The following is a 26,628-nucleotide window of genomic DNA, read 5'->3' on the forward strand; positions in this document are numbered from 1 at the left end:
GCAGCCGGCGGGAGCAATACCAGGGGTACAATAGAGGGATGTTGCAGAGAGAAGCGAGCGTTCCCGTGCTTGGTGAGCAGCGCTAGAAAAGGTGGGCGGAGCCACCTTAGCGCTCCATAGTGCGTGCGCGGCTTCAGGGATGCGACCTACACATCGGCCAAAGCCAGGGGCTAAATTTTTGTAGCCGGCCGGAGCATTACCTCAGGGAGGTGGGCCACAGGGAAGCCATGGCTGAGGCTGCCTGTCAGAATGTGAATATCCCACTGCAGAGGCCCACCGCTGACTGGATACACTCACCATTGGTGTGCGTCCCAGCATGGAGCCGCCGTGGATGAGTGGGTTTCAGCGCCGAGGAAAGCACTTTACTGTTCTGCTGCAGGTCAGGTATTGCAGCGTGGATGGTGCAGGGATAAAGATGTAAACCTCAATCCCAGGGCTGTGGAGTCGGAGTTAGTTTTGGTTGGAGTCGGAGTCGGTAGAAATGTACGGACTCCGACTCCAGCTTTAAAAAAAATGTATTAATATTTCATAATTGAACTTTCATATGAATTTTATAAATGTTACTCAAATATATGTTCTATCAAACTATGAACAACAGTGATAAGCAGTTCTGCTGGAGATAGAGACATTTCTTACTTCTTGTGTGTCACTCTTCTCCACTGCCCTTATCTAATCTTATACTTGGTTAACCTCATGGTGCCCCAACCCTCCTACTTACAATGTATGAAACTGAAAGTGAAAATGTGTTGCAAATTCTTAGTAGTAAAGCTCCTCCTCTAGACTAGATGTTTACTAGGCGTGCGTCTTCCAAGCATCTCACAGCTGCTACTCAGAAGAGGAAGACTGTAAGAAGTATTATCCTCTCAACAAACTTTGTATCAGTTAACTGTGACTACATGAGGAATAACAGTATTACTGACCACTATATCAGTTGTACAACCTGGCAATAATTTTGTACAATTGTTTTTAGGAAAAACAATTGTCATTTGGATTGTGAATGCAGAATTAAAAACCTGAGAATGTCAAAGAAGTGTCACATTAAATCAGCTGTATTTGAACATTTCACCATCACTCAAGATAGAAAACATTATGTCTGTCAGTGTATGACAAATGATCCAGACGAAAACAAATGCACAAATGCTGTGAAGCCAAGATCAGTGCATATTCAGGCAAAGATAAAAATGCTCCTACCAGAGCTTCTAATCTAAAGAGACATTTACAGCGCTTTCATCCAGAAGTACTGAAAGCAGTGGATGAGAAAGACTGCATCCAAACCAATGAACCAGTGCCCAGCTCTTCCAGCCAAACAAAGGAGCAGAGAACTTTGCAGCCATCAGTTGCAAGATATTTTGTCAGTGACAAAGTTACTGTGACAATGACACTAGATAGATTTAAAAAACAGATCATAGAGCTTGTTGTAAAGGATAGTGTGCCTATTTCATTATTTTCACGACCAGCTTTTATGTGTCTGAATGGGGAAATGGCCCGCAAGCTTGGTGTTTCTCTGGAGAGAGTATTAGAAAATTAGTAATCGAAGAAGCTTTTAAACTAAAGGAAGAACTTAAAAAAAACTCTCAAGGGACGCTTTCTGTTTCTTAAAATGGATGCCTGCACACGTCACAGAGTGAACTATTTTGCCATCAATGTCCGATTTGTTTGTGACAAAAATGAAATAGTTACCAAGATATTGGCAGTAAAAGACACCAAAGCTCATCACACCAGTGAGTTTCTCCAGGTCTTGGTGGAAAAGGTTCTGCAAGACTATGAACTTAAAAAAGAGCAAGTTCTTTCGGTCATAACTGACAATGCTTCAAATATGATAAGTACTATTAAGCTAATGAATGAGAGTAATGATGGTGACCAGCAGCTAGAAGAACATTCTGGGTCCACAGACACAGAAATGTTTGAAATAGAGGAACACAGTATTGTAACGGAGGAGTAAACTGAAGTAGCTTCAGATGAACAGCAACATGATAGTTTAGATGATCTTGTTGAAACTGTGTCAATACGTTCTTTTATCACATGCGCTGTGTTGTGCATACGCTACAGCTGGCTATAAGAGACAGTCTGCAAGAAGGATATGCTGCTGCACTGATTGGCAAGGTGAGAAAATTGGCTACTGTTGCCAGAACCCCTAAAGTTGACTCAATTTTGAAGAGACGTGCTGGAAAAGGGGCAATTATTGATCAAGCCACACGATGGGGCAGTACTTACTTAATGATTCAGCGCTTGGTTGAGCTGAAAACCTTTCTTGTAGACATGGCTAACCCTCAACTGACGCTAAATGAAAGTCCGTGAAATCAGGTGACTGAGCTGGAAAAATTGCTAGAGCACCCATTTACAGTGACTAAAAAATTACAAGCAGAGGACTTAACTCCAGGTATTTTCTTAAAGGAGTGGAAGAACCTGATGTTTCGCCTGTCCCAAAGAGGAGGGTTAATTGCAAGTGGCATTGCTACATCAATGAAACGGAGAGAGGAGCTACTATTACAAAATAACATTCTTTTGGCAGCTGTTTATGTAGACCCAATGCATTGGATTCTTCTAGATGATCAACAGCTAACTAAAGGAAAAGAAGCTCTGTTTGAAATAGCAGTAAGGATGAAAGGGTTGCAGAACAGTCAGGAGGAACAAGAAGAATTTGGTCGTCCTGCCACATCTTCACCCTCATCAACTGATGAAGAATTTAATTTAGAAAAATATTTGGATCACAAGGACCGTGCAAAGCGTTCCCGCATAGAAGAGTCATCCCCATCAAAGAACACAGCCAGTACATTTCAGCAGAATTTTTCATGTGCACTAAAAGAAATTGAGAAATTTGACCGTTCATCAAAAATAACAGTGCAACAAGCGATTCCTCTGTATCCTGACATTGTCAGAGATGTTGCCCGAGTGGTTACTGCTTTGCCCCCAACCCAAGTTAGTGTAGAGAGGTTGTTCTCTGCTCTCAAAATAATTAGATCAGATTTGAGGGCATCCATGAAGGAGGATCTGACAGAGGCAATACTTTTTCTGAGGACAAATTTATAGATTTCTTCTTATTAACTGCATAACAGTGTTTATTGCATATTTACTTACAAGAGTTTAGAAAAGTTTTTATTATCATACCATCAAACAAAAAGTGGAATAACACGCGATCAAAAAGACGAATATAAATAACCATGGTACCGCTGAAAACGTCATCTTCTCCCACAAAAAATGAGCCACCATACAGCATCATCAGCGAAAAAATAAAAAAGTTATAGTCCTCAGAATGAAGCGATGCAAAAATAATTATTTTTTCTATAAAATAGTGTTTATCGTATAAAAGCGCCAAAAAGTAAAAAAATGATATAAATGAGGTATCGCTGTAATCAAAAAATGTCACGTGCCCGAAAATGTTACCAATATAAACGTCAACTCGTCCCGCAAAAAACAAGACCTCACATGACTCTGTGGACCAAAATATGGAAAAATTATAGCTCTCAAAATGTTGTAGCGCAAAAAAGCGTATTGTAGTGTGTGACGGCTGCCAATCATAAAAATCCGCTAAAAAATAGCTATAAAAGTAAATCAAACCCTCCTTCATCACCCCCTTAGTTAGGGAAAAATTAAAAATTTTAAAAAATGTATTTATTTCTTTTCCCATTAGGGTTAGGGCTAGGGTTAGAGTTAGGGTTAGGATTTGGGTTAGGGCTAGGGTTAAGGCTACAGTTAGGGTTAGGATTACATTTACGGTTGGGAATAGGGTTGTGATTAGGGTTAGGGGTGTGTCAGTGTTAGGGGTGTGGTTAGGGTTACCGTTGAGATTAGGGGTGTGTTTGGATTAGGGTTTCAGTTATAATTGGGGGTTTCCACTGTTTAGGCATATCAGGGGCTCTCCAAACGCGACATGGCGTCCGATCTCAATTCCAGTGAATTCTGCATTGAAAAAGTAAAACAGTGCTCCTTCCCTTCCGAGCTCTTCTGTGCGCCCAAACAGGGGTTTACCCCAACATATGGGGTATCAGTGTACTCAGAACACATTGGACAACTTTTGGGGTCCAATTTCTCCTGTTACCCTTGGGAAAATACAAAACTGGGGGCTAAAAAATAATTTTTGTGGAAAAAAAAGATTTTTTCTTTTCATGGCTCTGCGTTATAAACTGTAGTGAAACATTTGGGGGTTCAAAGTTCTCACAACACATCTATATAAGTTCCTTGGGGGTCTAGTTTCCAATATGGGGTCACTTGTGGGGGGGTTTCTACTGTTTAGGTACATTAGGGGCTCTGCAAACGAAATGTGACGCCTGCAGACCAATCCATCCAAGTCTGCGTTCCAAATGACGCTCCTTCCCTTCCGAGCTCTGCCATGCGCTCAAACGGTGGTTCCCCCCCCACATATGGGGTATCAGCGTACTCAGGACAAATTGGACAACAACTTTTGGGGTCCAATTTCAACTGTTACCCTTGGGAAAATACAAAACTGGGGGCTAAAAAATAATTTTTGTGGAAAAAAAAGGATTTTTTATTTTCACGGCTGTGTGTTATAAACTGTAGTGAAACACTTGGGGGTTCAAAGCTCTCACAACACATCTAGATGAGTTCCTTAGGGGGTCTACTTTCCAAAATGGTGTCACTTGTGGGGGGTTTCACTGTTTAGGCACATCAGTGGCTCTCCAAATGCAACATGGCCTCCCGTCTCAATTCCTGTCAATTTTGCATTGAAAAGTCAAACGGCGCTCCTTCCCTTCTGAACTCTGCCATGCGCCCAAACAGTGGTTTACCCCCACACATGGTGTATCATCGTACTCAGGACAAATGTAACAACTTTTGGGGTCCAATTTCTTCTCTTACCCTTGCGAAAACTTCTGTGAATCACTTAATGGGTCAAAGTGCTCACCACACATCTAGATAAGTTCCTTAGGGGTTCTACTTTCCAAAATGGTGTCACTTGTGAGGGGTTTCAATGTTTAGGCACATCAGAGGCTCTCCAAACGCAACATGGCGTCCCATCTCAATTCCAGTCAATTTTGCATTGAAGAGTCAAATGGCGCTCCTTCGCTTTCGAGCTCTGCCATGCGCCCAAACAGTGGTTTACCCCCACATATGGGGTATAGGGGTACTCAGGACAAATTGTACAACAACTTTTGGGGTCCATTTTATCCTGTTACCCTTGGTAAAATAAAACAAATTGGAGCGGAATTAAATTTTGTGTGAAAAAAAGTTAAATGTTCATTTTTATTTAGAAAAATATTTAGAATTGAGAGTCCTCAGTGGTTGATACCTTTTAATGGCTAACTGAAAAGATGATAACAAATTGCAAGCTTTCGAGACTACGCAGGTCTCTTCATCAGGCAAAGACTAAAAGAAATTCTGAAGAATCACATTTATGCACAACATAGCACAGAAAAAAAAAAAGAAAAAACTATGGATAAGACAGGTGACATGAAGCAGTATTACCATGAGTGATAAACAGTTATTTCCATAAATATTGGGCCAGTTCTTAGATAAGGAATGTTTTATTGTCCTCTGATTGGGGTTGGTTCTGTTGTGATCTACTGGCTAACACGGTACCAAGATATACATTTTTATTTAAACATTCCAAAAATTCCTGTGAAACATCTGAAGGGTTAATAAACTTCTTGAATGTGGTTTTGAGCACCTTGAGGGGTGCAGTTTTTAGAATGGTGTCACACTTGGTTATTTTCTATCATAGACTCCTCAAAATGACTTCAAATGAGATGTGGTCCCTAAAAAAAAATGGTGTTGTAAAAATGAGAAATTGCTGGTCAACTTTTAACCCTTTTAACTCCATAACAAAAAAAAATTTTGGTTCCAAAATTGTGCTGATGTAAAGTAGACATGTGGGAAATGTTACTTATTAAGTATTTTGTGTGACATATCTCTGTGATTTAATTGCATAAAAATGCAAAGTTGGAAAATTGTGAAATTTTCAAAATTTTCCCCAAATTTCCATCTTTTTCACAAATAAACGCAGGTAATATGAAAGAAATTTTACCACTATCATGAAGTACAATATGTCACAAGAAAACAATGTCAGAATCACCACGATCCGTTGAAGCATTCCAGAGTTATAACCACATAAAGGGACAGTGGTCAGAATTGTAAAAATTGGCCTGGTCATTAACGTGCAAACCACCCTTGGGGGTAAAGGGGTTAACAGTGGTGGGACAGTGGGGGCTGCTCAGATGCCAATGAGAGGGGCCTCTGTACATCCACGGAGTTCAGCCCTCGGGTGGACAGGGCCAGTTGTCCGGCATTAGGTCTGGCTGGGGAAGAGGGTACATGGAGGCGACACTCCATGTGCTCATCCGTTCAGGATGCGGGGAGATCGGTGCCCTTGAAGGGACCCGTCTCCCCTAAGAATCAGCTCAGGCATGGCATCCCACGTCGCAGGAGAGGATACGGAGAGGCAACACTTGCCGTGCTCGCCTGTTGATGGTTCGGGGAGATCGGATACTTGAAAGGATCCGTCGCCCCTTCGTTGTAAAAAGTAAAATCAAAAATGTAAAAGGTAAAAATAAAATAAAGAGTTTTGGGTCTGAATAGCAGACCCGTCCATGTGTCTCCTATGGACACTAAGCAAGAACTGGTTAGCTGAGAGCCAGCAGGAGGGTGTATACTGCAGGGGAGGAGCTGACTTTCTTTGTATCACTTAAGTGTCAGCCTCCTAGTGGCAGCAGCATACACCCACGGGCTGTGTCCCCCAATGAGGCGAAGGAGAAAATTATCTGTTAGCTTTGGCTGTAAGTCGTTCGTAACTTTGGTCAGGGCAGTCTCAGTGGAATGGTGGGGACGGAAGCCATATTGTAGGTTGTCGAAGAGAGAATTAGATGCAAGGTGAGAGGAAAGTTCAGCGTGGACGTGCTGCTCAAGGAGTTTGGAAGCAAATGGGAGCAAAGATATGGGGCGATAGCTGGACATAGCGCTCGGGTCAAGGGATGGCTTTTTGAGGATAGGTGTGATTGTGGCACGCTTGAAAGCAGAGGGGAACGTACCAGAAATTAGTGATAGATTGAAGAGATGGGTTAGGGATGGGATTAGTGTAGTGGTGAGGTTGGGGAGAAGGTGGGATGGGGTCAAGTCAACAAGTGTTGAGGTGTGATTTGAACAACAGATGGGCAAGCTGTCCTTCAGTGATTCTGGAGAGGGAAGTTATGGGGTTAGGGCATTGGTCTGGCATACAAAGGGGTTGTGGTGCTCGGACAACAAAGACTTGCCTTGTTTGATCGATCTTATTTTTGAAGTGCATGCAAAGTCTTCAGAAGATGAGGGAGTTTGGAGGGGGCAGTGGTAGGCGGAGGAGGGAGTAACTTATTACGCAGATATTATCATCGCTGTCCCCAATGGTGCTCACAATTTAAATACCTTATCAGTATGTATTTGGAGTGTGGAAGGAAACCCATGCAAACACAGAGAGAACATATAAACTTCCTTGCAGATGTTATCTGTGGTGGGATTTGAACCCAGGACCCCAGGGCTGCAAGGTTGCAGTGTTAACCACTTAGCCACCGTTCTGCCCTAATGTAAATTTCCCCTCTGATTTGTAAAGTGCTGAGCATTACGTTGGTGCTATAGAAATAAAATTATTCCACCGGTGTTCATCTTACTTTAAAACAATTTTATTCTAAAAAATGTTTGCTATTAGCTCCACAAAATATCTTCGTGTCCATCAGCCTAGGTATCATATGTAGGGGGCACAAGTTCTGGAAAACGCTCCAACTCCAATATGATAGAAATGAAAATCCTATTGTATCTTTTCACCCATGAAATAATGACTTCATTTACATTCAACACAGACAGACATTTGTGCCTTAAATAATTTTATTAGCAAATGCAAATACCCATATCTTTTTACATTGTTTACAGTGTACAAATGTCCTCATTCAAATGTCATTTACGCTTTGAAATTGCATATTGAAAGCTTGGATAATGGCAGCAATGACTTATTTGTGGTGAGGCTTCCTTTCTTTCAAAAACTCTACTAAGTGCTCCAAGAGGAATGATTAATTAAGGTCAATTACATCTCAAGGCAGCAATGACGTTTACTACATTTTATGTGCAACGGTAAGAGACCTGTAAGACGAGCACCCAAAATGCGCTAGTGCAGTAATATGAGTGACCTTGATTAATCACCCAGGTAAAGTAGACTTAACTGAACTCTAGCAATCTTTTCCAATGGCTATTTGCAGTGTTATGACCACAGAATGAGACAAGGGCAAATCCGTGTACTGTCCCAGGTATGGCTGTTCCAATTCCGCCAGAGTCGTTACATTTTACATTACAAGTGAAAATTGGGTAGAATCACTGATTTTTTTCATTAATGAGCAGACACTGAAAAGCTGTAATGTCATATGTCACAGACTGTCCGAAAACAAAGTAAATGACATTGAAAACAGAAATGGTTCACCTTACAATAGACATGGAATATACCAGTGTCACTGCGCCATGATACAGCTTCACCGATGCTGACCGTCTCCCGATGGTTTATATACTTTGAAGTTTAGACTGTATTATAGTTAGTGATGAGTGAATGTGCTTTACCCGACCATGCTCGTGTGCTAACCAAGTGTCTTCCACGTGCTTGAAGAATATGTTCAAGCGGCTGCATGTCTCGCGGCTGTTCGACTATTAGGTCATCCCTGCATACGTTGCGACTGTCGAACAGCCATGAGACATGCAGGCGTGGGAATTCACATATATTATTCAAGCACGCAGAAGACACTCGGTTAGCACCCGAGCATGATCGGATAACACCGTATCTGAGCACGTTCGCTCTTCACTAATTACAGTCTCTTAGCTGTAGGATATACAGTTCATGGTTTAATTGTAGGTCTATTGTTATAAGAACAGTATATAGTAGCTGTAATTCTTCTCTCAGCCAATAATGATTGCAGCATTAAGGGCCTATTTGTTGTAGCAGTAGTGATGTACGTGACAAGCCAAAACAATATGGAAGAATATAAGGAAAAACTTAAAGTATATGTCACTGCAGACTGGGGAAACAGAAGTCTATACGTTGTTATGGATTTATGCAAAAAAAAAAAAAAAAACCTAGTAAAACATTCTTTAAACAGTCACACGAAAAGAATTACCTAAAATGCTAATTGAATAATTCTAAGGTTTATTGATGCTGGGAAATCAAACAATTGCTGCGTTACTTTGGCCAATAAACCTTAGTTGAGCACTTGATGTTTATCTGCTTCTTCAGCACATAGCAGCAGCGCGTTCCTCATGCCAAGTAATGGTACTGCTTTGAGTTTTCTTTGTCCCTTTCCATGTAGTCTCTATCAATTAATGATTCAATCCTTTTCTTCAGGTCTCCAGGCTGAAAAAAAATATAATTACTGAGCAATGTAAAAAAGTATATTTACAGTACATGTGATATAGGTATATATGTGTGTGTTGTGTGTATCTATATATACACACACACACACACATACACACACACAAACTTGACACGGACAAAAAGTTATTCTCAGTGTAAACTTACTGAATATTAACTAATGAAAATCAGACATGGCTTTTGAATTGTGGATCAACAGAAAAGTAAAAAAAAAACAAACAAACTAAAGAAAATAGCCTAAACAACAATGAAGGTACTCTTAACCACATGTATTTTGGCCCACTTCTTGTGACCAGTTGTCTCAGGTGTGAAGGGCGTCTTCTCCAGACTGCATGTTTCAGCTGCTTCCACAGATGTTCAATAGGATTTAGATCAGTGCTCATAGAAGGCCGCTTCAGAATAGTCCAATGCTGTATTCTGAGACATTCTTGGATTTTTTTTTTAACAGGACTGTGGAGTCGGAGTCGTGGAGTCTGTGTCCATTTTGGTGGAGTCGGAGTCTGAGCTGGAGTAGGTATAAAATGGATCAACTCAGACTCCTAAAATATTTAATAAATTGGATTCAGTAGGTCAATGCAGGATGTGCTGTAAATGTTTTCATAAGAATTTCGGAAAGTTATAAAATGTCTTATAAATGTATGCCAGATGCAGCCAAACTGCCCCAAAACATTCTTTTTTTTCTTTGTATTTTTCATTTCTGCACCTGTGAAAATACAGCTGATGTGACTTGCCAAAAAGCTCCAATTTTTTCTAATCTGTCCAAAGGACAGTCTCCCAGAAGATTAGTGGTGTCTCGATATTCATTTTGGCAAATTCCAGTCTCGCATTTTTATGATTTGCTTTTAACAATGGTTTCCTCCTTGATAGTCTTCCATTAAGTCTACTTTTTCCAAGAAAGTGACGGATGGTTGGATGGTGTGATCTGACACCGAGGTACCTTGACCTTGGAGTTCACCTCTAATCTCTTTGAAAGTTGTTCTAGGCTCATTAGTTACCATTCGCATTCTCCGTCTGTTCAATGTGCGACCACATCCATTTAGAATGGCTACAGACCCATAGACATTAAACTTAAGAATAACATGTGCAACTGTAGTAACAGGAACATCAAGTTATTTGTAGATGGTTTATAGCCTGTAACTTAACATGTTTGTCTATAATTTTATTCTTATCTCCTGAGAGAACTCCTTCCTTAGCTTTCTTTGGTCCATGTAGTACACGTGTAGTACACAACATGATAGCACAATGAATACTTTTCAACTTTCAAATAGGTAGACTGACTGATTACAGGTTTGTAGACACCTGTGGTGCTATTTTTTTTTTTTTTTTAGGTACACATTTTTCAATGCGTTCTTCAGCGGCTCCCGTGACAAGGTGCTAGTCTCAGATTTTCCATAACAGGAGAAACGTGTACACTCGGATGGCTTGCTGAAGAGAAAATGTGTTGTATTCATAATTCACTGTTTGTAGAACCACACCCTTAAACTGCAGTGTATTTTACTACTCATCATCTTCCATCTATCAGGACTTTATAAAAGCAGGACCAGCATTTTCCCAACATGAGCCATATTATTATTAAAGGGGTTTTCCACAACTGGACAAAGTGTCTGCCGAAAGGCTGCAGTAGTCATCTGACATCAATATCACATCACCCGCAGCGAACAGCAACGCTTACACCGATGCAACGGCGCCACAGTGGGAGGTGAATATACATTTTTCTTTTTCTGTAGGGTACTGAATTGAGTAGGGTTTTTCAAATACTGGTCAACCCCTTTAATATTTTAAATCTGAGATCAAATGTATATAATTGTATAACCACAGACCATGTCAGGGGAGCGAAGAATTGGGCAGGGTAAAATTGAAATGGCCAACCTTTTTGATCTCAAACAAGTAAAGCCATTTTAGTATTGCAGTACGTAGCATGATGAACAATCTCTAAAGGAGCTATATACTACCAAAATGGAGGTGACCCATCAGCACCCCACAATAGCATCACCAGGGTAAGAAACGGGTGGCTCAACAATCCTCTCCGCTAGTTAAAATAACTTAAATATTGATGTCAGAGTGTATCACACGGCCAAAGCTCGCCCTGTATGCAGCAACTTCAGCTCCTGAGCCTGCCCTATGCACCAGATGTGTGTACATGTTATATTAAAAAAAAATGGGTTTAATATTTAATGACGACTGTATTTTGCCAGATGTTTTAATTTAATTAACATAAAAAGCACACACAAAGCTCTATCTACCTTCACAGGGAATTTCAGCTGATTATATAGTTCTAAGACCAGGAGGTTGTGTGCGAGGGTTTTTCTCATTTTCATAATGCGTACAATTGCTGCATCAATCTGATATTGTCTGTCTTGGAAAACTCTTTCTGTTGTGGTAACTTGTTCTTCTACCTGCAAAGATGAGATAGACATATATAATACAGCAGATTATTAGTGTTAAGCTGAATTAACACGTCAGGTTTTTTTTCTCACAAATAAGACCTTTTTTTTTTTTTTTTATTTGCTGGATCCATAATTACCACCAGCAAGTCATCTATTTTTCACATATACAAAGTGAGTTAAAAAAAAGAATAGCAATAGAATGCGGACGGCACAGGGACATGAGAAAGTGACATGTAAATCAGCCCTTATAGAATAGAGGGAAAAAAACAAACAAGTAAAGCATCTCACCGTTTCCTTCATCTGAATTTGGTTGATCTTAATTCGATATAATTTGTGCTTAAAGTCCGCATTAAAGTTAAACTTGTCTCCATCTTCAATGTCCTTACTCTTTGGCATTTTGTTTAGCACCCTTGCTTTTCCACAAGCAAGCGACTGCAGAGTCCGTCTCAGCTCACTATCCTCTAGGAAATAAAATCACAACAGAATAAATACTAGCAACTTTGTGAGCTTTTAGAACTGCAGAATTAATAATTACAATACTGATTATATCACGGACATGTCTGCATTATATCAAAAGAATACAACCCCTATTGATATAATGCAGACATGTTCATGATATAATGCAGACAACTGTAATAATAATAACCAAATCATAAATATATTTCTCTTTAAAGCAATAGCTTTTCTAATATACCTTAGTCCCTGCTGTTCCTTCACTGTTTTATTTATTTATTTAACCTGATTTGATGACATTTTGTTTGAGAATTCCCAGAGCATCCTGGGATACTTATGCAAGACATTATCAGGGGACAGAGGCTGTGGTCCCTGCTGCAGCCTTTGTCCCCACCCTGAAATAAAAGATCTGTGACGACTGTTTCAGAAGCTTAGCTAGTCCCAGCTGTCCTGAGAATGAGTTGGTTGTGAATCCCAACATATGTCCAGTGCGATATCCTTTTTCAATGCACAGTGACAGTGCGCTTCCTTGCATCTGTGATGAGATGTGATGAGCCGGCAAGAGAATGCACAGTCACTGCGCATTGTAAGGAGAGAACCCAGCACAGGGACAGCAAAGACCAGCCCTGCCCCCAAAAGTGATGTCTGTTTCGGGGGCAGGAGCGGTGTCCACTATTCCTGCTTGCTGGGTTCTCTCTTTACAATGCCCACAGACAATATTGCCTTCTTGCAGGCTCGTCACTTCTCATCAGAGCTGGCGAGGGAGCGCACTGTCACTGTTCATTGAAAAGGATATTGCACAGTAACAAGGGAGCTCATACAGTTAGTATTGACAACCAACGCATGCCCAGGAGAGCTGGTACTAACTCAGCCCCTGAAACGGACATCACTGACGATGCTTCATCTCAGTGGAGACAAAGGACAAAATCTGTGGCAGTGATCTCAGCCGCTGTCCACTAATGATGTCTTGTTTTGAGTGTGCTAGCATGCACTGCAGATTCTCAAACAAAATGTCATCAATCTGGATGTAAAATAAATAAATAAAACAGGTAGAGAGAAAAAAAAGGGAACAGTAGGGACTTTTTAATTATAGTGTAGTAGAAAAGTGATTAGATTATTATATTAAACAGATAGATATGTAGGATCCATGTCCAGGACACAAATCTCATATCTGCTAAGTGAGAGGAGCTAAAATGCAAAAAATAGTTTACGTTTATTAACAATTGCATATTCTGCTCCAAATGAATTGGGAAAGAGTACTTACTGAAAATTGTACCCAATCTCGGAAAAAAAAGACACTGAGAATTTTGTTTTACCCTTTTTACGAGCTGCCATAGACTTAAGGCACTCGGCAAATGTCTGTTTGATAAATGAGTCCAAGGGTGAGTTCACACTAGATGTTTTTTTCAGCAGCAAAACCTGATCCCTTGGCAGGAAAGAAGCTGCAGAAAAATAGGATACTTGCCATGGTTTGTCATCTGTGTTTTTTGTGGCGGTTTTGGCATGCTAGATTTGCCTTTTGTGCATGCTGATAAAGTTTAGGGTTGAAAATAAAGTCCTATTCTACAGAATGAGGTTTTGGCACAAAAAAAAACACAGTAAAACTGGATACCTGCATTTTTGGTGCATTTTTTCACCACCCATTCATTTCAATGGGTGAAAAACGCTGAAAAAACACTGAAAGAAGTGACATGCTCTATTGTGCCAAAAAACATGCAAAGCACAAAGCATCTGTGTGCATGAGATTTCTGAAGTCTCATAGACTTTGCTGGTACTGTGAAACGCAGCTGAAAATTTGCATTAAAAAATATGCTGCAAAAACGCCTTGTGTGAACTTGGGCTAAAAGTACGTTTTGTTCCTGACCATGCTCACTTTTCACAACTGCTTCCATTTGTGGCACAATAAGATAAAAATTGCCATTTTTGTGGGCAAAGACACAGTCTTAAGCTGGCAATATGCAGATATATATTAGGCCAAATATGTTTTTTACGTTATATTTATATATATATATTTACATTTCTATCACTGTCTATATGAAAATAAAAAGAAAAAAAATACAATCAACCAATTTTACATCAGCTATTATGCCCAATACAAGACTCAGACTGGCCGTTATCACAGAAGCCTTTTCAGAACTCATTATCATCACAGAAGGGTGTACAGTGACAGCTGCCGCCTCCATGCACACTGAACACAGATTCCCCCATTCACATTAGGTGATGCTTCCTCCTGCTCCCCTTCTTTGCCTAGAAGAGCACTTCTGTATAACTCAGCACTAAGAGGCCGACTATTTGGCCGCTGTCCGTGTGGCTTCCTGAACAGAATAGGAAGTGTGAGTCTAATATTAATCTTCTGCTGACGCATTCCCTTTACAATAGACATTAATGATTCTCTCACCGATTCCTGTAGCTAGTTTAATTTCTTCAAAGCTGAATTCACCTCCCTCATTGAACATGAGCAGCACCAGCGTTTGAAACAAAGACACCTGAAGTTCTTTCTTCTCCTAAAGACCCCCAAAGGAAGAAAAGAACAAAGTGTCTAGTAACAGGGAAAAAGGAACAGATAACACAGGAGTTTTTAGTAGATAACGGAATGAAATACTCTTGTGATGTTAGCACATTGTATGTATACTTATTAGTGATGAGCGAGCATGCTCGGGTCCGCATGGAGTATCGCTGGTGCTCGGGTACGCATGGAGTATCGCTGGTGCTCGGGTACGCATGGAGTATCGCTGGTGCTCGGGTACGCATGGAGTATCGCTGGTGCTCGGGTACTAAGGAGTATCGCTGGTGCTCGGGTACGCATGGAGTATCGCTGGTGCTCGGGTATGCATGGAGTATCGATGGTGCTCGGATACTAAGGAGTATCGCTGGTGCTCGGGTACGCATGGAGTATCGCTGGTGCTCGGGTACGCATGGAGTATCGCTGGTGCTCGGGTACGCATGGAGTATCGCTGGTGCTCGGGTACTAAGGAGTATCGCTGGTGCTCGGGTACGCATGGAGTATCGCTGGTGCTCGGGTATGCATGGAGTATCGATGGTGCTCGGATACTAAGGAGTATCGCTGGTGCTCGGGTATGCATGGAGTATCGATGGTGCTCGGATACTAAGGAGTATCGCTGATGCTCGGGTACGCATGCATTATCGCTAGTGCTCGGGTACGCATGGAGTATCGCTGGTGCTCGGGTACGCACGGAGTATCGCTGGTGCTCGGGTATGCATGGAGTATCGATGGTGCTCGGATACTAAGGAGTATCGCTGGTGCTCGGGTACGCATGGAGTATCGCTGGTGCTCGGGTACGCATGGAGTATCGCTGGTGCTCGGGTACGCATGGAGCATCGCTGGTGCTCGGGTACGCATGGAGTATCGCTGGTGCTCGGGTACGCATGGAGTATCGCTGGTGCTCGGGTACACATGGAGTATCGCTGGTGCTCGGGTACGCATGGAGTATCGCTGGTGCTCGGGTACGCACGGAGTATCGCTGGTGCTCGGGTACGCATGGAGTATCGCTGGTGCTCGGGTACTAAGGAGTATCGCTGGTGCTCGGGTACGCATGGAGTATCGCTGGTGCTCGGGTATGCATGGAGTATCGATGGTGCTCGGATACTAAGGAGTATCGCTGGTGCTCGGGTACGCATGGAGTATCGCTGGTGCTCGGGTACGCATGGAGTATCGCTGGTGCTCGGGTACGCATGGAGTATCGCTGGTGCTCGGGTACTAAGGAGTATCGCTGGTGCTCGGGTACGCATGGAGTATCGCTGGTGCTCGGGTATGCATGGAGTATCGATGGTGCTCGGATACTAAGGAGTATCGCTGGTGCTCGGGTATGCATGGAGTATCGATGGTGCTCGGATACTAAGGAGTATCGCTGGTGCTCGGGTACGCATGCATTATCGCTAGTGCTCGGGTACGCATGGAGTATCGCTGGTGCTCGGGTACGCACGGAGTATCGCTGGTGCTCGGGTATGCATGGAGTATCGATGGTGCTCGGATACTAAGGAGTATCGCTGGTGCTCGGGTACGCATGGAGTATCGCTGGTGCTCGGGTACGCATGGAGTATCGCTGGTGCTCGGGTACGCATGGAGCATCGCTGGTGCTCGGGTACGCATGGAGTATCGCTGGTGCTCGGGTACGCATGGAGTATCGCTGGTGCTCGGGTACACATGGAGTATCGCTGGTGCTCGGGTACGCATGGAGTATCGCTGGTGCTCGGGTACGCACGGAGTATCGCTGGTGCTCGGGTACGCATGGAGTATCGCTGGTGCTCCGGTACGCATGGAGTATCGCTGGTGCTCGGGTACGCATGGAGTATCGCTGGTGCTCGGGTACTAAGGAGTATCGCTGGTGCTCGGGTACGCATGGAGTATTGCTGGTGCTCGGGTACTAAGGAGTATCGCTGGTGCTCGGGTACGCATGGAGTATCGCTGGTGCTCGGGTACTAAGGAGTATCGCTGGTGCTCGGGTACGCATGGAGTATCGCTGGTGCTCGGGTACGCATGGAGTATAGCTGGTGCTCGGGTATGCATGGAGTATTGCTGGTGCTCGGGTACTAAGGAGTATCGCTGGTGCTCGGGTACGCATGGAGCATCGCTGGTGCTCGGGTACGCATGGAGCATCGCTGGTGCTCGGGTACGCATGGAGTATCGCTGGTGCTCGGGTACGCATGGAGTATCGCTGGTGCTCGGGTACGCATGGAGTATCGCTGGTGCTCGGGTACGCACGGAGTATCGCTGGTGCTCGGGTACGCATGGAGTATCGCTGGTGCTCCGGTACGCATGGAGTATCGCTGGTGCTCGGGTACGCATGGAGTATCGCTGGTGCTCGGGTACTAAGGAGTATCGCTGGTGCTCGGGTACGCATGGAGTATTGCTGGTGCTCGGGTACTAAGGAGTATCGCTGGTGCTCGGGTACGCATGGAGTATCGCTGGTGCTCGGGTACTAAGGAGTATCGCTGGTGCTCGGGTACGCATGGAGTATCGCTGGTGCTCGGGTACGCATGGAGTATAGCTGGTGCTCGGGTATGCATGGAGTATTGCTGGTGCTCGGGTACTAAGGAGTATCGCTGGTGCTCGGGTACGCATGGAGCATCGCTGGTGCTCGGGTACGCATGGAGCATCGCTGGTGCTCGGGTACGCATGGAGTATCGCTGGTGCTCGGGTACGCATGGAGTATCGCTGGTGCTCGGGTACGCATGGAGTATCGCTGGTGCTCGGGTATGCATGGAGTATCGATGGTGCTCGGGTACTAAGGAGTATCGCTGGTGCTCGGGTACGCATGGAGCATCGCTGGTGCTCGGGTACTAAGGAGTATCGCTGGTGCTCGGGTATGCATGGAGTATCGCTGGTGCTCGGGTACGCATGGAGTATCGCTGGTGCTCGGGTACGCATGGAGTATCGCTGGTGCTCGGGTATGCATGGAGTATTGCTGGTGCTCGGGTACTAAGGAGTATCGCTGGTGCTCGGGTACGCATGGAGTATCGCTGGTGCTCGGGTACGCATGGAGTATCGCTGGTGCTCGGGTACGCATGGAGTATCGCTGGTGCTCGGGTACGCATGGAGTATCGCTGGTGCTCGGGTACGCATGGAGTATCGCTGGTGCTCGGGTACGCATGGAGTATCGATGGTGCTCGGGTACTAAGGAGTATCGCTGGTGCTCGGGTACGCATGGAGCATCGCTGGTGCTCGGGTACTAAGGAGTATCGCTGGTGCTCGGGTATGCATGGAGTATCGATGGTGCTCGGGTACACATGGAGTATCGCTGGTGCTCGGGTACACATGGAGTATCGCTGGTGCTCGAGTTCCCGCCCAGCATGGTGTGGCTCCATGTAACAAATGATGACAAGTGAAAGGGATAGAAGTATACAATTCATACAGTAAAATACAATTTTTGTTTATTCTACAGGTTTGGCCAGTCGTGCTTTGCCAACAGTTATCTCACCCTTATGGCTTGAATATGTTATCAGGTTTTTGCTACCCCCATCTGAGAGCAGCATGATGTAGAGGCAAAGACCCTAATTCCAGCGATGTGTCCCTTACTGGGTTGTATGCCGTCATTTTGCTAAAATCACTGTTTTGCCTGCTGCAGATCTAGCATGCTGAGCTCTGTATAACCCAACCCACTCCACTGTGTGTACAATGCGCATAGGCAGAAAGTTGCCAATCAGTGGTGTGGGCGGGGTTATACAGAGCTCATGAATATGGAGGGCTACATGGCAGCAGGTTTACTAGTCCTCTAGTGATAACCTGCTGATAAAACTTTGCTTATCTGATAGTTGCACCAGCCCTTCTACCACAAATGTAATTTTAGACAACTAAGGCTACTTTCACACTAGCGTTGTGCACTGCACATCGCAATGCGTCGTTGTGGAGAAAAAACGCATCCTGCAAAGTTGTCTGCAGGATGCGTTTTTTCTCCATAGACTTATCACGATACAGTGCCACAAGTCGCAACCGTCGTGTTTTGGCGCACCGCCGCCACAAAAAAAGTTACATGTAACATTTTTTTGTGCGTCGGGACCGCCCCCCTCGTCCCCGGACCTTACAATGAAGCAGCAGAAGCGTCTTAAGACTGCTTCCGCTGCCAATGTCAGGCATTTCCTTCACAGTATGCGTCTGTACGTCGGGCCGACGCTAGTGTGAAAGTAGCCTAAGGCTTCTTTCACACTAGCGTCGGCATGGGGGCCGTTGCTATGCGTCGGCCCGACGTGCCGACGCGCGTTGTGAAAGTAATGCCCGACGTGGGCAGTGGAAGTCTTACGACGCTTCCACTGCCCCATTGTAATGTTCGGGGACGAGGGGGCGGAGTTTCGGCCTAAGCCTGAGAAACTTGTTTGACCAACCCGGTGTCTAAGCAGTTGTTGGAGGAAGATCAGTATCGTATTACATGGCTTCTGCTGTGAACGCAGACCTTACTGTAAACTGGAACTAAGCATCTCTATTTATTAAAAACAAAAATAAAACTTCCCCCAACAAAAAAACAAACAGGGCAGCAAAAAATGCCAGGAATACAGTAAATGTCGAGCACGCTATGAGCAAGCACGGAAACATTTCTTATCAGCGTTTAGATAGGCAAGAGGGAATAATGGAAGACTTTGGCCTCCTAGAAGGCGGCTGTAGATACTAGCACAAATGGGCAGCAATCAGGACACTTTATTATACCTAAATTCAAATGTTTTGGGCTGTACCTTTTGTGCCGCCCTATAGACTAATCTCCTGAGCAGAGCTGCGCCTCCTCTTAGTTGAATGTGTTACTCTAATGTCTGATATTATCTGTACTCGTTCCTCTGAATTGTAGCATGCTGCGGAATATGTTGGCGCTATACAAAGAAATGATTACTGTTGTAATAGGGTTTGTTGCTAGCAGTCTCTCTCCATCTATTATAGCACCTGCAGAATGGCATGGTCCAGTAACATCATTTGTCAGTGAGCTTGCCTGACGGCTCGGGAATGTAGTCTTTTAAATTAAGGACAAAATCAAAGATGAACTTTGACTTGTTCATGAATCAGATTAGAAGATTTTTCAGAAAAAGAGAGATGAGAGTTACAGACCTGTCAGTCAGAAGGATCACTGACGGATTTCATTGTTGACTCATTCTGCAGCCAGCTATGTACTATGGTACATAAAGGCTGCAGAAGCCAATTGGTCCAATATTTTTTAATGACACCCCATTTCCAAAATATTTTATGGATAAAAATAGGTGACCACTGCAGATTTGTATCAACACTATAAGCATCTTTGTCATAGGAATATAGGGACAAGAGAGTCTCTGCAACTATTCCTTATGACTGCTCAGCCTCTAGTTCTTGTTCTCCCATGTGCCCTCCCTGATCTCCTGTGGTTGGCCATTTTGTAGATGCCCCAACAAAACAGATAGACTGATAGGAACAGAATCCTTTTTAGTTTCATTTCCTTTTGAATCAATGGATATCATTCTGAATATTGCCCATTACATGTAAAAAGGCGTGACCAAATATTACAGTGCAGTCTACATGATCAGATAATAAAGCAGCCAGACAAGTAGCGGGCAGATCTCTATGCCAGGAGCCTGATAAAGCACATCACATGGAGCAGTGAGCGATAGATAAGCAGACACCAGCACTTACTTGTTTAAACTCAGCTTTTAAAACTGCATGCCCCAGTGTGGACTGCCACTGGAGTCTTCTGCCACTGTGCTTACCAAGGTAAAAGGTCTTAAAAATTTCCTGAAGTTTTACCATCTCAAAGGAAAAAAAGAAACATAAGAATTAGGAATTGGAATGGTAATGCTTACAGCAACAATAAGATATATGTATAGGACTTAACCCAAAGCAACCAGGGCTATGGCTACAAAAGACAAAGGCTGTGTGGGTAGCAATCACATCTGGAATGTCAAGGTTTTATAAATACTCCATTAAATTGTAAGAGTATGTTCCCACAGTCAGTAAACGCTGTGGGATGGACGCTGTGTACATCCGCAGCGGCCAGATGTTACAGCATAGTGGATGGGATTTCAAGACATGCCATGCCCACTGTGCATGCAGGGACGCCTGCGGATCACCTGTGGAGACGGACATGCGGGGGCGTCTTTCCAGACCGCAGCATGTCTATTAATCTTGCAGAGATGCGAGCCTCCTCAAGATAAACGTCAGCCGTCCAATGTATTGGGACATGGTGATTTCGCACGGTTCAATGAACACATGTGGAATCACCTGCGTTCAAAAGCCGGCAGTGCTACTTCCAAAGAGCTGCCGATTACTGACCGTGGAGACGTATCCTAAGAAGGGGATAAATTCTGCAGACTTTGTCTGGATTATAGTGCAGATTCCTCAACTTAAAGTGAACCTGACAGCTGATATATGCTGCCCGGTCAGTGGGCAGCATGTATCTGTTAGAAAGTCCACTATAGCTGCCCAAGATAGCCTCAGGCACAACACGACTGTCCAGCACATTATGGCTGACCATTGTCTTAGGCTATGTTCACACGCTACATTTTTGATGCATTTTTTTCTCTTGGCAGTAAAGAACAGCTTCAGTGTTTTAGAGAAAAACATACTTTAAAAGCTGCCGAGGACCGAGCTGCACTGTAGGTTAGTTAGACAAGCGGGTCCCTGGTGGCTTCTCCGCCCACTGCCCTGGAGTGATAGGCCTACAAGCCCCTATAGAAAGGTCCCTTCCAATTCAGGGCAGTGAGCAAAGAGAAGTTGCTTTTAAAGTACATTTTTCTCTGAAAAGCCGCAGCATTTCAGAGTTGAACATACCTGGCTGAGATAATTCAGCCAGTGCTTTATGTAAATTACACTTAGGACATCTTTTAAGAAAGTGAGTTGTAGCGTTGCGATATGATAAATTAAATGCATATACTTCACTATGTATCAGTTTATTCTGCATTTCCCTCCATTACTTTCCTTACCTTTCCCAGCCTGTTAATATTTAATAGTATAATGCATCCTCAATAGCTTTACCCCAAGTAGTGAATACATTTGTTTTCTGCGTGATCTGCGTTTGACTATGTTAGCGGCCAGATATCATAGATGCCGATACAGTTGAAAGCAATAATGGAGGTCAGGTTCAGGGTCACACTCCCATCAGTCCCCTCTGCGTGTGCACGATGACATCACTTAATTGCATACCCGCTGTGTGCAGCTGCTGAGCGAGGAGGAGAGGGGAATGTATATATATATATATATATATATATATATATATATATATATATATATATATATATATATATATATACACCCACCACCGAGTCCTGGTCGCATTATATTCTGGGGGCGCTGCATTATATTCTGTGTGGGTGGGAGGCTGCATTATACCCTGAGGGGAGCTGCATTATATTCTGGGGGGGCTGCATTATACCCTATGAGGGGAGGTTGCATTATATTCTGTGGGGGGGGAGGCTGAATTATGTTTTGTGGGGGGGGGGAGGCTAAATTATATTCTGTGGAGGGGAGGCTGCATTATACTCTATGACTATGAGGGGAGGCTGCATTATATTCTGTGGGGGGGGGGGGGCTGCATTATACCCTAAGAGGGGAGGCTGCATTATATTCTGTGTGTGTGGGGGGGCTGCATTATATTCTGTGGGGGTGAGGCTGCATTGTATTCTGGGGGGGGGAGGTTGCATTATACCCTATGAGAGGGGTTAAGAGGGTTATTCTATGGGGCTGCATTATACCTTATGAGGGAGCTGCATTATATTCTGTGGGGGGCTGCATTATACTATATGAGGGGGTTACAATATACCCTATCAGGGGGCAACATTATATTGTATGGGGGCTGCATTATATTCTATGAGGGGGCAACATTATATTGTATGGGGGGCTGCATTATATTCTACGAGGGGGGCTACATTATACTATATTTGAGGCTACATTATATTCTATGAGGGGGCTACATTATGTTCCATGAGGGGGCTACATTATATAGTATCGGGGGCTAAATTATATTCTATTAGGGGGCTACATTATATTCTATGAGGGGGCTGCATTATACTATATGAGAGGCTACATTATAATCTATGGGGGGCTGCATTATATTCTATGAGGGGGCTACATTATATTCTCTGATGGGGCTACATTATATTCTATAAGGGGGCTGCCTTATACTATATGAGGGGGCTACTTTATATTGTATGAGGGGGATACATTATACTATAAGGGTGCTACATTATATTCTATGAGGGGCCTTCTTTATATTCTATGAGGGAGGCTACTCCAACCCCTGCTACATAATTAAGACTTGTATTACCTTATATTATACCCTGATATTAGCGCGTTTTACCGCACAATTGATGGTCTTATATTTATTTCTATGTAGCTACATAGTGGGCCCCAAGAATGGTTTTCTCTGGTGGGCCCAAGGTGCTCCAGTCTGATGCTGGATATAGGTCTACAAGAACCTGGACATGTATCTTTTCCTTGTTTATGCATAACCTTGATAAACGCCATATTTCCTGAATTTAGAAGTCTTATTTTGCAATGTGTTATTAAATACTTTTCGCAAGGTTTGTGCAATATCCTCAGTTGATAGTTTAGAAAATTCTTCCGTGAGTCCCTCGGACATGGGGCTTTATTGTTTTTTTAGTATATTTATTGTCCTAACCAGTTCTTCTTTTATCAATGCATTAAGGCCGGTTTCACAATAGCGTTTCTGTGCACCGCGTAGGCCTGCGTACAGATCCACATGCGTCTTGCGTACCTATATTTAACATTGTGTACGCTGGGACATGCGTTGTATGTGGATGCGTCCCTGTACGTCGTTTTGACGGGCCCGCCAAATGCAACATGTTGTGCTCGGCGGGCACGTCAAAATGACGCACGGGGACGCATCTGCATACAACGCATGTCCCTGCGTACACAATGTTAAATGTAGGTACGCAAGAGGCATGCGCATCTATGCCGATCTTAAGGAAAGAAGTATGCAGGCCTACACTGCGCACAGAAACGCTAGTGTGAAACCGGCCTAAGTGAATCTCTGACTTATTCATTTATGGTAGGTGCAGTCAGTATATTAAGAAAGCGACCACCTTCTTCCTCATCCACTACGTCCTGTTTATAGAGTGTTGAGTGGTATTTGCTAAGAATTTCATTTATTTTTTGGGGGGTATTATTTTATAACCTTCCTCCAGAGTTCTTCAAATTATTAATATTTGTCATTAGTAGTGTCCTTGCCTCATTCCCAAATTTAAAAAATTACAGCTGAGTTCTGTTGTCCTTTTAAACATTCTAGTCTATCTAGCCATAGGTCAAACTTAGATTTCGCTTTTACCCATGTATCTCGATTGAGCATAGTAGGGTCCTCTAAATATGTTGTATATAAATTCTCTTGTTTCTTTGCTTGTTGCTAATGTTTTGCTTTTTAAGGTTCTAACATATCCAATTATTCTGCCTTTAAGAACCGCTTTATAAATGGGCTTTATTGTGTAGACTAAATGCAAGCCACCAACATTTAGGCTATGTGCACACGTCAGGATTCCGTGCAGAAATTTCCTGAACAAAACCGGACATTTTCTGCAAGAAATCCGCATGCTTTTTTTGCATTTTTATAGCGAAAAAAACGCGAAAAATCCTGAACGTGCGCACACAGCCTTAAGGGTATGTTTCTATGGTCAGGAACCGGCAGCGCTTTGGACACAGCACATGTCCGCTGCATCCAAAGAGCTGCCGGCTTTTGTACGCTTCTGCATGTGTTCATTGAAATGTGAGGAATCACCGCAACTAATACATTGGACAGGAAATTTGTCTAAAAGATAATTTGACATGCTGCAGACTCGAAAGACGTGCCATATGTCCGTCTCCTGCACTCATAGTGGAGATGGGATTTCTTCAAATCCCATCCACTATGCTGTAACATTTGGCTGCTGCGGATGAACGCAGCGTCAAACCCGCAGCATTTACTGACTGTGGAAACATACCCTTAGGATCCTCTGAAACTTCCCGCACTTTGTTAAGTATGTTGGATATCTCTATACCTGGGCCTTTCTGGAAAATATTGGATAAACAGAGTAGGACTGATATAATTAGATCCTGTATACCGGTATTTAGATTATTGACTCTATTCAGCAGATCTTGTGAAATTAAGAAATAACCTACTCTTGACCATGTACTCACTTGCAAGAAGTGAGTGAATTCACGACCCACTAGATACATATTGCCCCACAGATCTACCAGATTAGAATGCTCTACAAAAGGGGCCAGGATCTTATCATGCGTTCATTCTGTTTCAATCTTTGGTTTTCACCCAGATCTATCCTCTGATGCATTCAATACTGTGTTTAGATATCCTCCTAATTTTTTCTCATCCTCCAGTATCTGCTTTTCTAGCTCTTTAAAAAAGTGTTTGTTATTATCATTTGGAGCACATACATTATATAATTTTACGCGGCCAATTGGACAATCTAATAACAACTTTACCATTCTGCCTGAATCGTCATTTCCATGCAATACAACTTTACAGTTCGCTTGTTTATGGATCAAAACCATAACCCTTGCTTTGTTTCTTTCTGGAGATCCATATACCTCCCCTACTCATAACTTATCCATTCTACCAAAATCCTGGTTGTTTCAAGAGCATTTCCTGTAATAAAGAAATATCTGCTCTGAGTTTTTTGAGACCATCATTCTTTTATGTGGAGACTGTAACCTCTTTATATTCCAGGTTACTACTTTAATATTGGTTTAATATTTCTTTTTTAGAACAATAACCCTTTATAACTCCCACCCTCCCCCAAAATAACCTACAATACCAGAGAATCTAATTACTTAGACTTCCCTTTTTTCGGGAAGAGTTAAAGGGACCTCTGTACGTCCCTTCCTGCTTCCACTCACTAAGGCTAGTTTCACACTAACGTTTAGCCAGGCTGCGGAGGGATAATGACTTCCTCTGTGAAGCTCCGCCCACTGCCGCGCCTCTTCATTCAGCTCCGCGTACGGCTGCATGCGGTGTGTGCACCCTATCTTTAACATTGGGTATGCAGACCATGCCGCTGTATGCGTCATTTTGACTGTGTGGCATCTGCACGAAATTGCAACTCGTTGCGTTCGGCGCAGGTCGTCGCACCATCAAAACGACGCATGCGGAGGCATCCATATACAGCGGCTTGGCCTGCGTACCCAATGTTAAAGATAGGGTGCACACGCCGCATGCAGCCGTAGGCGGAGCTGAATGAAGAGGCGCAGCGGAGCTTCACGGAGGAAGTCCGCATCCCTCCGCTGATACTGTGCTGGGGCCATTCAACGACATTTGTAAAGTATTTTTCACAAAATCCACAGCTTGGTCTCGAGCTGTAAATGATTCTGTGCTTCCTCCTGGAGAAAATATTTTGAGGACAGCAGGGAATTGCAGAGCAAATCTGGTTTTCTTTCCCACTAATTCTGTACATATTTCGCTGAAAGCTCTCCTCTTTTTTGTGACTTCCACCAAGTAGTCACTAAATATTAGTATCTTATGTCCTTGTATCAGAATCGGGGATTATTATTATTATTTATTATTATAGCGCCATTTATTCCATGGCGCTTTACATGTGAGGAGGGGTATACAGAATAAAAACAGATACAATAATCTTGAACAATACAAGTCGCAACTGGTACAGGAGGAGAGAGGACCCTGCCCGCGAGGGCTCACAATCTACAAGGGATGGGTGAGGATACAGTAGTCGTGTAGTGGTTTGGTCGATCGGTGATTACTGCAGGTTGTAGGCTTGCCGGAAGAGGTGGGTCTTCAGGTTCTTTTTGAAGGTTTCGATGGTAGGTGAGAGTCTAATATGTTGTGGTAGAGAGTTCCAGAGTAGGGGTGATGCACGAGAGAAATCTTGTATGCGATTGTGGGAAGAGGAGATAAGAGGGGAGTAGAGAAGGAGATCTTGTGAGGATCGGAGGTTGCGTGCAGGAAAGTACCGGGAGAAGAGGTCACAGATCTATGGAGGAGACAGGTTGTGGATGGCTTTGTATGCCATGGTTAGGGTTTTGAACTGGAATCT

The 26,628-nt window shown here is 43.5% G+C and overlaps 1 protein-coding gene across 1 annotated transcript in view; it reads right to left on the reverse strand.

The window, feature by feature from the left end:
• Positions 1-9,089: 9,089 nt before the first annotated feature.
• The window catches only part of CUL4A (cullin 4A), a 97,969-nt gene continuing 80,430 nt past the window's right edge, over positions 9,090-26,628 (reverse strand). Inside the window, exons 17-21 of the mRNA XM_077296966.1 lie at positions 20,273-20,386; positions 14,567-14,672; positions 12,004-12,176; positions 11,572-11,724; positions 9,090-9,310 (exon numbers count right to left, since the gene is read on the reverse strand). Of these exons, the coding sequence (XP_077153081.1) occupies positions 9,215-9,310; positions 11,572-11,724; positions 12,004-12,176; positions 14,567-14,672; positions 20,273-20,386 (642 nt within the window). The 3' untranslated portion in view covers positions 9,090-9,214. The remainder of the gene's footprint in view (positions 9,311-11,571; positions 11,725-12,003; positions 12,177-14,566; positions 14,673-20,272; positions 20,387-26,628) is intronic.

The sequence above is a fragment of the Ranitomeya variabilis genome, chromosome 3 (assembly GCF_051348905.1).
Source record: "Ranitomeya variabilis isolate aRanVar5 chromosome 3, aRanVar5.hap1, whole genome shotgun sequence".
In the NCBI taxonomy this organism is placed as follows: Eukaryota; Metazoa; Chordata; class Amphibia; order Anura; family Dendrobatidae; genus Ranitomeya; species Ranitomeya variabilis.